General features: G+C 43.2%; 1 protein-coding gene across 2 annotated transcripts in view; it reads left to right on the top strand.

Moving 5' to 3' along the window:
* The window catches only part of LOC111075754 (alpha-2C adrenergic receptor), a 44,292-nt gene extending 41,747 nt beyond the window's left edge, over window positions 1-2,545 (top strand). Inside the window, exons 3-4 of one of the 2 annotated variants that reach the window (XM_022369229.2) lie at window positions 1,009-1,593; window positions 1,681-2,545. In XM_022369229.2, coding sequence (XP_022224921.2) covers window positions 1,009-1,593; window positions 1,681-2,148 — 1,053 coding nt within the window. In that variant the 3' untranslated portion in view covers window positions 2,149-2,545. Of the gene's footprint in view, window positions 1-1,008 lie in introns of both variants that reach the window. The other variant, XM_022369227.2, reaches the window with a different exon arrangement.
* Window positions 2,546-14,429: the final 11,884 nt, after the last annotated feature.

The raw sequence follows: 14,429 nt of genomic DNA, 5'->3' as shown, positions 1-14,429 counted from the left end.
GTGCGAGCGCACTGCCAGTTCAGTCCTCCAATTCATACACAATTTGCATTTTCAATTAACTGAACGAACGGAACGGACACCCCACACACACACACACACAGACACACACAGACACAACACACAAAATGGAAAGCGCGAAAAACAGGAGGTGGCCAGGACGGGCAATAACAACGACACTTGCCAGCCATTTCATGCAAACAAACAAAATAAAGAAGCAGCGGCCCAAACGAGCGATTAACGGTACATGGAAAGACAGAGAGAGAGAGAGAGGGGGGGGTAAACAGGGAGAGGCAGAGGCAGAAGCACACAGTCACTCACATATTGATGCAGACATTACGCTTTATTCGGTGCATTGTTATTCCCGGTACTCATGGAGGGTACTCATTTGAGGGTATACTGTACTCGTAAGCGCAATATCAGCTCGCCAGCTCTTTGACTTTGAGTAGAATAACAGAAGGGCTTTTTTCTTTTCTATTTTTTCCTATTAAAAATTGGGCCGCAATAAAAACAAAAAATGGGCTGCTTTGGGGGGTATCTGTTAGTCGACTCTAGCATTTTTACCCCTTTTATTTTGGTGCTCGTTTTTGGACGCCAACAGTCTCTGTCTCTGTTAATTGCCCTTCGTAATTGTTGCTGCTTTTCGCGCATTGCATATGCACAGCCAACCCGCCCCGCCCCTTCCATTACAGCACACACACACCCCTGACACACACCACCCCTCTAGCGACAGCTCTCACCCGTGTTTGTGTAATCCGCGCACTCTGACGCGTCTCTTCTGACAGTCCCACCAGTTGGCTTAAACGGGATTTTCGAAATGGAAAACTGTTGTAGCAAATGTTTGGCCATCTGTATCTGTCCCCCCGTCTTCCTCTGCATGCAGATGCTGAAACCTAATTTGCAATGCCTTAACAGGGGGTCCGTCCAGAGGGTAGCGCCCTGAAATATGATATGTGTGTTGCGTATGTGTGTCTCTGCGAGATTGCCTAATTAGTGTTTGCCTCTCCACAGGTAACGAGCTTCACCACCGCCAACAAGAAAGGAACAATACCGATGCCATCCTCCAGCGGCGCCTCCGCGCTGCAGCTGCACCAGCAGCGACAGATAGCCACCATAGAGACACCACCGAACAGTGCCACGCTGCCGATGCAAATACCAACGGTAACCATGGACCTGGCCTCGGACATATCCACCTCCGAGGCGGGCGAGCTGGAGGCTGTTGCCGCCCAAACGGTGCTTGCCTACGCCAATGCCAATGCCAGTGCCAATCCCAATGGTGGCGCGAATGCGGTCACCGTGTCGACGGGCCTGTGCTCGCCCAGCTCGCCGAAGGAAACGCTGCAGGTCAGCACCATAGCCACGGGCCGCGTTGGCCTCAATGTGCCCGTGCCGCCGTCCATGGGCAGCAACAACTCCATCAACGCCCTCAACAACAACAATGGCAGTGTGGAGGCTGCCAACAGCGTCGCCGGCGGCGGCGTGGGCGGGCCCAGTGGTGCGGCATTGGGGACCACCGTGACATCCACCAACGAGCTGAGAGTGTCGCCGATCGGCGGACGGTGTCGGGCGCTATCCGTGGGCGTTGACACGGACATGGTGAGTGAATTCGATCCTTCCAGCTCGGACTCGGGCGTGGTCAGTCGCTGTGCCGTGGTCAAGCCGCTCAAGTTTCGCCTTTGCCAGCCGATCTTTGGACGCAAATCGAACCAGCAGCGGCGCAACGAGTCCAAGACATCCGCCGCGGCTGCAGCCAAGAGTCCGACCCCAGCCGCGACGGTGGCCAAAAACCACCAGCAGCAGCAGCAACAGCAGCAGCAGCAGCAGCATGTGGTCAAGGCCGAACTTGAGCCAGCAATTCCAAAGCCGAAGCCGCGTGATCCCGAAAAGGAGAAGCGACGCATCGCCCGCAAGAAGGAGAAGCGGGCCACACTCATTCTGGGCCTGATTATGGGCAGCTTCATCGCCTGCTGGCTGCCATTCTTCTTCCTGTACATCCTGGTGCCGGCCTGTAGCACCCACTGCAACATACCGGAGTCGGCGTTCGCCATCGCATTCTGGCTGGGCTACATGAACTCGGCCCTCAATCCGGCCATCTACACCATCTTCAACAAGGACTTCCGGCGCGCCTTCAGGCGCATCCTGTTCAAGTGATGTTTGGCCTACGTGTGCTGTTACAGGTGCGTTTATGCGAGCATCGAGAAGGCTACCGAACGTGCCATGGGCAGCACACCCATGGGCTATGGACATGGCTCGTATCAGCATTACAGGCGTTAGATTTGCTTCGATTTGGTTATCCCAATATCCCAATTCTAGTTCCCCATCCCCCCCAGAATCCCATTACCCCATTTTCCCCCGATGCGTGGCTATGTTTTTCTTTCAGTTTTCAGTTTTAAACAAACAAAAAAAGTAACGAACATTGTAGCTCATTTAAAAAGCAATGAACGGCTGTGAATTTGATGGAATCTCTCAATTTCAATTTACGCATTTTGGTTTCGTTTCATTTCTCGTTTCTCGAGTACCCTTGAACCCAGCTCCCCAGCTCCCCAGCTCCCAGTCCCCAGCAGCCCCCAGTCCTTGCCCCCACAAGCGAAGCACGCAACCCGAACTCGAACCCGAACCCCAGACCCAAACACTTTTCACACTCGAAGAGCTCATAGAAATGCATGAGCTGGGCAAACAAGAATTTCAGCTAAGCAAACATCTATTATGCGCCCCTCAATGGATGTCGACTGCGGCGTCTATGGCCATTCAACTTGAAATAATTTCGCAAATTTTCCATTTGCGGCTGCATTGGGAATGGCACAGGTCCCAGCCGTTCGGTTTGCAGGTTTGATCCCCCCTTTTAGGTCCCTGATGGACTGCTGTGCAATGTGCAAACGTGCCAACGGGCAGGTAACCCAAATCCAATGGCCTGCAGACCACCATTGTGTTGGGTGCCAAACTGAGCCAAACTGAGCTTAGGTCAAACGGGGGGTGATGGTTATACTTATGAAGTCATCTGATGATGATGATGATGATGGTTGCCACAAATTAATTTGATTTCTATTTAATATTTTGGCAAATGCCTCTGGCTCCTCGCGCCCACTTTCTCTCTCTCTCTCTCTCACACTAACAAACTCTCCGCATCATGTCGAAATGCAATTTTAATGCCGCATTTTGGCTGGCGGCCAGATCAATAATTCCATGTGCACATAAATGTAAAGTACGAGTACGCCTGCGAGTATAATCCTGCGCAGCTAACACACAATTTGATGTAACAAAGTGAGATGCACACAGACACACACACGCACACATATACGGCATTGGTGCGGTGATAGATTCCACAAGGCAGCTGCAGTTGTATTCATTCACTCAAAGATATTTCAGCTGGAGAAAAATAAACGAAATATATGGAACCCCAATGCCTAATGGGCACACAGCACACACAAATGCAAATTCAAATGCAGCTCCCACTACTCACCATTTTCCCCTCCATTTCCCACTTTAGCTCTTGGCCAAGGCATCAGAAAATGCATGTGCCCGTCGGAGTGGAATAGACAGCCCGTCAGCCAGTCGGACGAGAGGAGGAGAGAGAGGAGAGACCCATCGTCAAACAAAACGCTACAATGACACAGAGACAGAACGAGGGATAGCGGCACTCAGTCAGTCAGTCAGTCAGTCAGTCAGTCAGACAGACACTGTTTTTGGCATGTGGCCCAAAACGGCTCTCCATTTCGTTTGGCTTGTTTTCACAGCCAAAGCCAAAGCCAAAAAATGGAACGGCATATATACAGAACGAGCGCAAAGATCCTCTTCCTCCTCCAAAAGACAGACAGACAGTCCCCATGCATAAATTATACGTACAATTTATTTTACTTTCTCTGTGATGTCTTTATCTCTGTCATATTTCTCGGACACTTTGTGGCAAGATGCAACTAAATCTTAGTGCCACTTTTAAACTGAAATCCCGCCACCTGGAATCGTCCAGGCAATCGTCCATCTTCCATGGACAATCTGTAATCATCGTATTCGGTGGCCATCAAATTTATGGCAGCTTCTAGCATCTCTCCTCTCTCTTCACTGTTTATTGGCCCTTTCAACACATGCCAGATAGATCAAATTTATAGCCTCGGCCATAGGCTAAGTGCTTGCGGTTGCTTTAGACCTTTTAAAATTGTTTAAGAGGGCATAAATAATAGCTACGACCGAAATCTGTCAGCCAGCTGGATAACAAGAATGTAGAACGTAGAACGTAGAACATAGAACGTGCATGTGTGCGTGCATGTGTTCCATTTGAATAAATGGAAATCGAAGCAAGAAATTTGATGGTGTTGAGAGACAAACAAGTTGAAAGCTCTGTGCTGGTTATGTCTGGTGATGTCTGGCGATGGCTGGCGATGGGTGCATGCTTTTTTATGGATCACGCTCTTCCTGTCGCACTCTCCCTCTCTAGTTTTTGGCATTGTCAGCAATGTGTGTACAACAACTGCACTCAAATGACAATTTGAACAACGACAGCCAGTCCAACAATACGAGTAACAGCTACAACAACCAACTAAATGGTTGAAAAAAACAAAAACAAAATAACAGAAACATAAAAAAAAATAAACAAAAAAGGAGCGTCGTGCACAAGGCGAAATCGAAAACAATTGAAATCGACGGCAAGGCAAACCAGGCAGGACCTGCCACTGGTGGAGGCACATTAAAATGCGCGACACACACTCTTACAGAGCGCCACACCCACACACACACACACACACACACACAGCACTTAACTGCACTTAGGTGCGACAGCCAGATGAGTGTCGAGCAGCACTGCACGAACGGCATTGTTATGCCCGTCGCACGGAAAGTCATTTTCACTTAAAGTGTAAAAATGCATGATAGCTGCCTGTGACTTGGCCGAGATCTAGATACCCTAGCAGTCAAAGTTTTCTATGTACTTAAAGACAACAATCGCATGCACGTCTACGAGGAGTCTTTTTACCAAGCGATTGGTTTGGATTTTCTGTGATATATTATCCGAAACGGTGCTTATTTGTATTCAAGTTTTGCCTTAAATTTCGCTACAAACAACTTACCAAGATTAGAATACCATCTGCAAGGGTATAAAATCCTGACGAGCATTTTCTGTTTAGGCCACATGGCGTACACGCAACGTTGTCAATGCCCTTTGTCTTTGCCTCTACTTTTGGGTTGGTTTTTGCGGTCTGAACTGAATGGACATTCATAAAATTGCCATTAATGTCACAATTAGCAATCACCATAAATTAAATGCTCCACAACCGTTTAAAATTTATTATTTTAAAGAAAAAATAAACAACATCAAAAAATGTGAAAAACGGTTTGAATAATGCAGAATAAATTCTGCATTAATGCCTATAATTGAATTATGCGATCTGGAATGCAAATTATTCCCCTTCATCATTTCGTTTGTTTGCTTTAATTGGAACTCGACGATTATTATTTTTGTTTTTTAAGTAAGAGTTGCGTGTAAATAAATGAAAAATTACGTAAAATATTTACAATGTTTATATAAAAATGTGTATGCTTTAGTTTCTGACTTTTTTGTTTAAAATCTAAATTTCTAAATGCTAGAAGCCACAAATCCAACGGCCAAATTCAATTTATTATGGCACCAAATGCGTAAATTAGAATTTGCATATTCATTTCTGTCAACATCTATTCCCACTATCCATACGCAATAAGCCAATTTAATGCCTGATTAACTTGGTAAATTGCAGCGCACCCACTGGGTAGTTGTTTTTCCCAGCGATTTCGAGATGTTAAGCGAGAGATGAGGGAGAGAGTGGGGTGGGATTTGGGTTTTTAATTGAAATTTGGTTGCGGTGGCGGTGGCGGTGGCGGGAAGCGGCTAGTTCAAAGTATTGAAACAGTTGATAAATATTTGAGCGCGTATTTTTTGGCATTCACTTGCGCGATTGTGCAAACAAATGTTTATTTATGCGTAACTTTCAGCCAATGCCCGCCAGTCATAATTAGTGATTTATAAATTGCAATTGAATTGCTCTTCAAGTCGAGTGAATTTTCAATCAGAGCACTCGCATTACGATCCCCACACACACACATGATGAACACGTGAAAACTGTAAACAGAGAGCTGCATTTTCCCAATCGATTAATTCTTTTTAGTAGGGGGCGGGGCAGGAGTATTTTCCAGTGAGGCGTGAGGCGCCGTCTGTTTGGAGAGTCTGTAAAGTATTTTTGGAACGCTCTCTCGAAGCAATTAACGTGGCCATTAGGCTGCAGGCGAATGAATCACAAGAATGCCTCTCATCGGCCCGCCTATTAATTAATAAAGTAAAAAGGCCATAAATGTAAAACTCATAACAACAAATGCTGGCCCATAAATATGCACTTAGGTATTTATGCGCATTGACAGCATGAATATTTATGAGGATGGTGGCTGTTAAAATGCGAAACGGCCCCCTATCCCTGCCCCCACCGTGTTGATTAATTGGAAAAGTTGTGTTGCCGGTTCGGTTCAACGGGTAGGACTATGCTTGACGATGATGATGATGATGTTTCCCATTCCCATTCCTATTCCTGTTCCTGTTCCTCGTTCTGTTCCGCATCATATTTTATATGCCTGATTCTGTGGCTTCTGTGTGCCGCCCAAAACTAAGCAAATCCAAGGCCTGTGCAAAGTGAAATTCAAAGAAATGAAGGAATTTACGTACTACGAGTATTTGCCATTAGATAGACCCAGCGACCATCTATACAACAAGTTCAAGAAGTTCTTGGGGCTTGTCTCTCCGAACCCAAAAGGATAACAATGACTGAAATGCTTAAATGAAATTATTTCATTATAAAATAAATAAAGTAAATCCAAAAGAAATTGCAAGTAACTTAACGTATTTCAATATTTAATCTTAAACTTAAACCTAAACTTTTTTGCTAAACTAGACACAAATATTTATAATGATAAATAATGATAAAATAAATAAGTTAAAGCATATACATATATATATATATGAAAGTTGAATTTTTGAACCTAGACACAAGTGAAACTATATAATTAGCATAATTTGTAGTTACCAATAGTTATAGAGACGTTTAATCATTCAACAACATATGCATAGCAACAATTTTAACTCGTATTCTCATATGCTATGAGTCTGTTCCACCTAGTTGTGCGTAGATCAGATCCAATATGAACAAACACACAACAACACCAAAAAAAAAAAAACTCAAAATAGCTAAATTTAAATTTAAATGGAGAGTTGTGAGTAGATGAGTATATCAAAGCCAGCGGCAAATGAGAATCAAATTTCAAGAATCATATGAATGGAAAATAGATATGTATAGTTAAATCAAGGTAAAAAACATGCATAAGTACTTGTTAAACTACATACATTTTAAGCGGAAGTCTTCCACTACAATTACGCTCACTCCACATTTTGCGTTCTCAGAGCCCTCTCATTCAGACCCTTTTTTTCCACATCTGTAACGAGATGGCAGACTATGTAACTAATGTGTATGTATAGTTCAACAATATTAAATAAGTGTGTGTGTGTATTTCAAAAGGTTTCTTCCCATAACAAAATAAAATACTTAAACTTGGAAAAATGCTGCACAAATTCGCATATGTAGTAGTCGTTTTAGGAATGTAAGTAATGCTAAATAAACTGTAGTTAACAAAGGGTAAAATACACGAGATATATTCTATAGATAAGTAATAAATAAACTATGTTTAGAACATGCCAATGCTGTTGATGCTTTTGGTAAATACTAGAGGAGAGCATTCTCATTCGGTTATTTACATACATATATACATATTGTAATTGTTCCACATGGCTAACAACGAAGTAACATGGTGCTATGAGTTACGATTCTTCTCGGTTCATTTTCCACTATTCGGGGTGGTCAAAACGTTAAAAACTGAGCCCCTTTTAACGTCTTGGTTGCGCCATCACACTCATCTACATATACATAAATACATTCGAGTATATACAGACACAAACACTCACTCAATCACTCACACAGAAGTTGAATCAAAGTTTGTTAAGGGATTAAAGAGCATTTCAAACTTAATTAGACTTAGATTGTAAGCCTTGTAAATACCTATTAATTATGCTATGTTATACATAAATATATATACATATATCTACGTATATCTATATGATATGATAACGATAAAAAAAACATGTAAATTGAGCAACAAGAAATTGCAAATTGAAGCCACCAAAGAATTGAATTTTCGCATGTAAGTCGAACAAGAAAACTAACAAGTATTTAATTATACCAAAGCTAAGACTAAGTGTAAAGAAAACAGCAGACCCACCCATCCGAGACACCCCCCTATTGTCCAGCAAAAACACCCATACATACAGACATAAAAAAAAACAAAAACTCAGTCAGTATATACTTTTGGGGTTTGTACGTATGATATCTTACATTTAGGCAATTTCTACATTAACTGTACTTTACATGTTCCAATTAAACTAAAACAAAACAAGAAGGTGGTTGTGTTACTGAACTAACAGCAAATCTGGTAGATATGGGCATTTTGTCTGGTTTATTTTATGTCTTTAAAACTGTGGCCCAGATTTTCGCCTTGTGGGGGGGGGGGCGGGGGACTGGGGGGGGGGGGGGGGGGGGGGGGGGGGGGGGGCGCCCCCTCCCTTTTGTAAAAAAAACAAAAAATACATAAGACCTTGCTTGGTCTGTCATGTAACCAAAACAAACACTAAACTAAACAGCAACATCAGAAGCATCGGAAATGAAAGGAAATTCCTCACAAAACGAATTGTACACTTCTGAAAAAAAACACCAACAACTAAAAACGCATTTAAAAACTTTTAAGTTTTGTTCATTCTCTCCACTACACCACAGGACACACACACACCAGTTGAGTTTGAGCAAAAATAACATTTACATACAAGTTGTTCTCCTAAGATCTTATAGTTTAAGCGGAACATAGATACAACTAAAATAATAATAAAACTATTAGATAAGCAAGTACATACATACATATGTCCACTAGAAAGGACAATAAAGATTTCATTGCAAATTATAACATACGATAACAATTACAAAAACAAGTTTAAAAAATAACGACAAACCGAAGAATAATATCCCGAGAGGCTCCAACTCAATCTCATCAGAAAGATAAGATCAGAAAACAAAACAAAACAAAACGAAAAGAAAAAACAAGATAGCTAAAGCTAACAAAACATAATTACATACATATGTACTATGGAAAAACCTTTTAAAACTTACTCTCGTTAGGCGAATCAGCGAACCAGTGCGTAAACCCAACAAATAATAATAACTGAATAATTAAAACCGAAAGTATTCTTAAATTCTTTAAAATGCATTTGTGTCGTTCTTTCATTCCATTGCGGGCGCTGTGGGCAGCTTGGCAACCCTGCTTTCACTCCAATCAATGCCAAGGTGAATGCCAATGTCGGGGGACAAGCAAAAATTCCAGCGGAAAGCGAATGTGTCACTAAAAAAAGGAACGCAAAGAGACAAACAGACGTCGCAGTAATAAAGGCAAAAATTCACAATAAATTCTGCAGCATTTCTGGGTACGTGTGTGTGTGAGGAGTGTATGGTGAGGGAGAAGGCGATGCGGCGTATTAAATGGCATTTTAATTTCCTGTATGCGCAGACGCTGCTCAAACATTTTTGCTCCTTCGCTCCTTATTGATTTTGCCAGCAGGCAGCCTTGACTTTGCAGAGTTGTCAACGCATCGAATGGAGGTCAAGATGTAAGTATTGCCTACTTTTGGGGCTATCGATTAAAAGGTAAGTGTACTCGAATGGATTAGCATACTTTTAGGCCCACTAATGAATCATTGCAAATTAACTCAAAGTTGAAATGGGCGCTGGGTCATTTATCTTATTTATTTATTTATCCTAATGATCGATGATCATAGCCGTCACAATCAAGCTTTGAGTAAATTCCGAGTGGATCCCAACATTTTTTTTATTTGGCAAGATTATAGGTACAATTTTGATAACCCTGGATACTGGTATTAATACTTTTCCTAGAAGAATTTAATGCAATATAGCCCACCAGACTCTGTCAGCAATTTATGTACTTATTTAATTTTCATATCTCCCTTAACTGCGAGAAAACTTTTTCTGTTTTTAGCAGGATGTGCTTAAAGATCATATATTGATATTAATTTCATATTTAATGAATTTTAAAAAAAGGTCAGAATATAAAAACCTGGCAACCAACATAAGGCTTTTTATCTTTTTATTATACACTTCCCGAACCAATTGTTGATGTTCTAACTACTGAGATATAACCACAATTAAGTCAATGGATTCTCTTACTAAGTATATAATTTTTACACGCATGAAATTGGACACTGTACAAAAAATATATCCGCGTAATCAATTTTTGTCTATAATTTGCCCCCCACCTATTCAGCTCACATGAGGCAGCCTTTTTTTTATTCAACTCCATTAAATAATTAGAGCCAAACATGCGCTTTTAATGCCACCAGGCCGCAACAGTCTCATTAATCAGAGGGCGACAGAGACAACAGTACCCACTACATATATATACACATATGTACAAATATATATGTATGTACCCGTACTCACACAGCGAGCAGTCTAACAGGCGAGCAGCCGAGCAGCATGCAAAGTTTGTCAAGTCAGTTTGTTTGCCCGTGTGCGAGTCGCGAGTCTGCGAGTCTGCCAGGTGCTAATTACACACGTGACGCCAGGCGACGAGCTGCAAAAACTGGGCTAGGTAAAAGTTGCATGCAACAAATAAGGAAGGAAGACAGCTGCCTGCCCCTTGCCTGCTGCGTGGAAGGCCTTGAAGAGAAACCTGCGGGCTAAATCTAAATTCAAGGCAGTGTGTTAATTGTTTCAGTTGTTGCTGTTGTTGTTGCTGTTGTTGCCGCTGTGGCCCAAAGTTGTGCAACGTTTATCAACCAGGTCAGAGTACCCGAGTCGGAGACGGAATAAAAAATTATTAAAAGCACCCGCGTATAATTGTCATGGAGAATAAAAGACGAGAAGGAGAGAGGCGAGAGCGCTGCAAGAGTTGTGCAAGTTTTAATTAGTTAATTTAACGCCTGGCGCCGCTACGAGTCCCGTTGCATGCTGCGTATGAGTAATGAGACTCCTCACACACCCATGACATCTATATGGGGTGTATTTATAAGCCAGAGCTAGAGCTGCTTCTTGAAGCTGTCAACATTTTGCCAACGTTTGAACTTTCGCCCCCCCCAAAACGAGAGAAGAGTCAGGGGAAAAGCCAGGGGGCGAGCGTATTTTGCGGTCGGCTGTGCTAAGTAATTTCCCCTTGCGGATGCAACTAATTACTAAACATTTCGCATAAAATTCTCAACTTGACAGCCGCCTCTGACTGCACGGCTAAGGACGCGGGCCTAAAGCCCCCTCACAAGATAACTACTTGTAGGCTTCTGTGGGTGTGCTCCTGTGTGTGCTCGCAGGGGGAGGATATATGTATGTGCGAGTATGTGCCAGGATGTTGGGGGGTTGGCATGTTATCAACAAATCTAACATGCGGCTTGTGCTAATTCACTCCCAGAACCAAGCCAACCGCCAAACAGTCGACCACCGCCCTGCTTAGCGGTCATAAAGTAAACGCCGAGGACCGGGCCAGCCAACAGATTTAAGTACACAACTGCGAAAAGAGAGGGAAGATAGCAGGATAGAAGAAGACCATGGCGGGAGGGAGATGGGCCACACTTCCGCTGATGATGATTATGCGGACAACAACCCACACTCACGGCTCTGCCACAGGCAGGACTAAATACGCAGACCAGCCAAGAAAACACGAGAGAAAGCGAAAGTTTTTGGCTTCAAAAACTTAAAAATACTCTACTAAATTCGTCCTGCAAGGAAGGAGCTGGTTTAGTAGTTTACATACTCTATGAAATGTACTCTTAATAAGCAGCGACTTTAAATTTACAGGCAATATGCTATGATAAGGGTATTTCCATGTTTGTTTCGGGTAGCAATACATTTAAAAAGGGTTAAAAATTGCGTCAACATATAAAAACACTTTTCCATGTACCGTGAAACATATGCAAAGTCCTTTCATAGTTACCCTCCCTCTGCAAGGGTATAATTATCATAAAGTAACTGAAATTATTTAACACTATTTTGCATTTAATGCAGAAACTTTTGCATTGCTTGCTCTCCCTTTCTCTGTCTCTGTCTCTCTCTCTGTGTCTCGCGTGCCTGTCTCTATCACTGTTGCTCTTTTTCTGGCCTGAAAACTGTTGCCGGAAGTTTACAAAAAGTTGCAAAGTCTGTGCCACATGCAATGCAGCCCAATGACGACAGCTTGAGCGACAAACGAAGCGATTAATAGCAACTATTTGTTGCTGCAGCTCCTTAAGCCTGGCGGAGTAGCATGATGCATAGCCAGGCCTGTTGTTGAGGGTTAATTACCGCCATGAGTTGCTCTGAGATGTGAGTCAGTTAGTGGGCCACCTTTGTACGAGGGCTCACTGGAAATTCCCACCTCTCGAGTTACATTCTACTGCCTTGCACATGCCCTGCACTTGACTCTCTCCACAAGTAATTGGGCAAAGGGCGCCCGACAATCGTTGTGCTATTGTGTTGTGTGTTTATCTGGCATGTGTTAATTATATCGCGTTACGTTGCCAGCTTTTCTTGGCATTTTTGTGCGAGTTTTATTGATCATTTTCGTTCCGCTGCAAACGCCTGGGGCAAATGCACTCTAAGGCAGAATCAACGGGTGGTGGCCGGCCAGTGGATCGGATCTGTGAGGCTGTATGTTGGCCCGAAAATCAAGAAACCGGCTCTGTATGGCCAAAGCCAAGTGCGTAAACAAACCTATAATACGATATTTGCCTGTGCGGCCAAGAGATGTTCGCTCATTTATTGTACAATCAACGCGATGCGACTGCGACTGCGATGTGCGATGCGATGCCCGGTTCCGATGCCCGACTCTGTGATGGGGACTTCGACTGTGCTGCCAGCGTCTACGTCTACGTCTCAGTCTCAGTCTCAGCCTTAGTCTCGCAGTCTCTGTCAGAGTCGGCGGCGTCACACGAACCTTCCCCGAGGTAGACGTAGACGCTGCGGCTGCGGCGGCGACTGCTGCTGCTGCTGCTGCTGCTGCTGCTGCTGCGGCGAACAAGATCGGGCCAAACAGAAAGAAACATACAAATATGCCGCCCAAGAGGCAGCCCCAGCTGGCGATGAAAACAAACCCGTCGTGGCGCTCGCAGACACAAGACGCAGTTCCCCAATCGATCCGCGCAAAAGTGAAAATTTCGATCCACCTTTTAACCAAAATCCTTAACGACAAACTGAGAAAACGGAAGCAGGCCCAAAGTACAAACAAATCACACACGAAATGTAATTGAAGTTATTATTTGCTTTTCATCTCGAGACAAACGCCATTAGCGTGCCATAAAATTTATTATTATACCTATAATTCCGCAATAAAAATACGTAAAAAAAAAGAACGCAAATAAAGTGGGCGATAAACCGCAAAACGATTGAACAAGTTCGGCACTATCAGAGCTTTGTAATCACGCGATCTATCCGCCTGAAAGTTCAATCGCATTGAGCAATTTACATAACCCCTTTGGGGGGCCCCTTGACAAGGTATTCTTGGGTCACTCGGGCGGACGTGACGGAAATTTCTGATAACGAAGGTCGCCCCCCACACCCCCACCCCAGCCATTACAAATGTGGAAAATTTGGTTTCGTAAAATGGTGCGACCATACTCACGAAATTAGGCGGAAATTTTTCAAAAAGAAATATACAAAAAAAAAAAAACCACCTCACTCCAAGCATTTATTTGTAATGGAGTCCCAGAAAAAAACAACGACAGTTTCGAATATTTCTTGTTGGTTGTCATTCTCTAATTTTGATAAATTAATTCAAACTGCTAAATGTTTACGAACTTTTCACATGGCCAGGCCATAAATTCTTTCTGGGCCTCATTAGCAATGCAAACGAGTTTCCAAAAAATTATTATTCGAAGCGATTTGTAGTCAAACTTTTCAAATATGTCACATAAAGCACGAAATAGTTAACCGAAAAAAACGAAAACAGGTTTCCAAAAGGCTCACGCTCAATAATTAAATATAGATTGGGCCTGGGATATGCATATGTAAATGTAAATCCCTCATAATCGCTACACAGATCTGCCCAAGTTTTTTTTCCGGTCTTTACATGGCACTGTTGCCATTCAGGTGCCATACGTTTTGCTGTGTTCGTGCCTGCACATCTGTTTCAACTTGATATATACAACCAAATAATGTAGATATATGGAAAATTATTAACAAATAACAATGGGCTGTGGCTGTGGCTGTGGCAGAGGCAGTGGGAGAGAGTGGTATGGGCCCTAGCCGGCTGCAATTACGGCTACCTGGCCCCCAGTGCTGTGTCACAGCTTCCGCAAATTATATTAGTCGCTCTCTCTCTCTATCTCTCTCCCCCACACACAATTA

This window comes from Drosophila obscura, unplaced genomic scaffold (genome assembly GCF_018151105.1).
Source record: "Drosophila obscura isolate BZ-5 IFL unplaced genomic scaffold, ASM1815110v1 contig_150, whole genome shotgun sequence".
Taxonomy (NCBI): domain Eukaryota; kingdom Metazoa; phylum Arthropoda; class Insecta; order Diptera; family Drosophilidae; genus Drosophila; species Drosophila obscura.
This window is presented reverse-complemented; position numbering and strand designations above follow the sequence as displayed.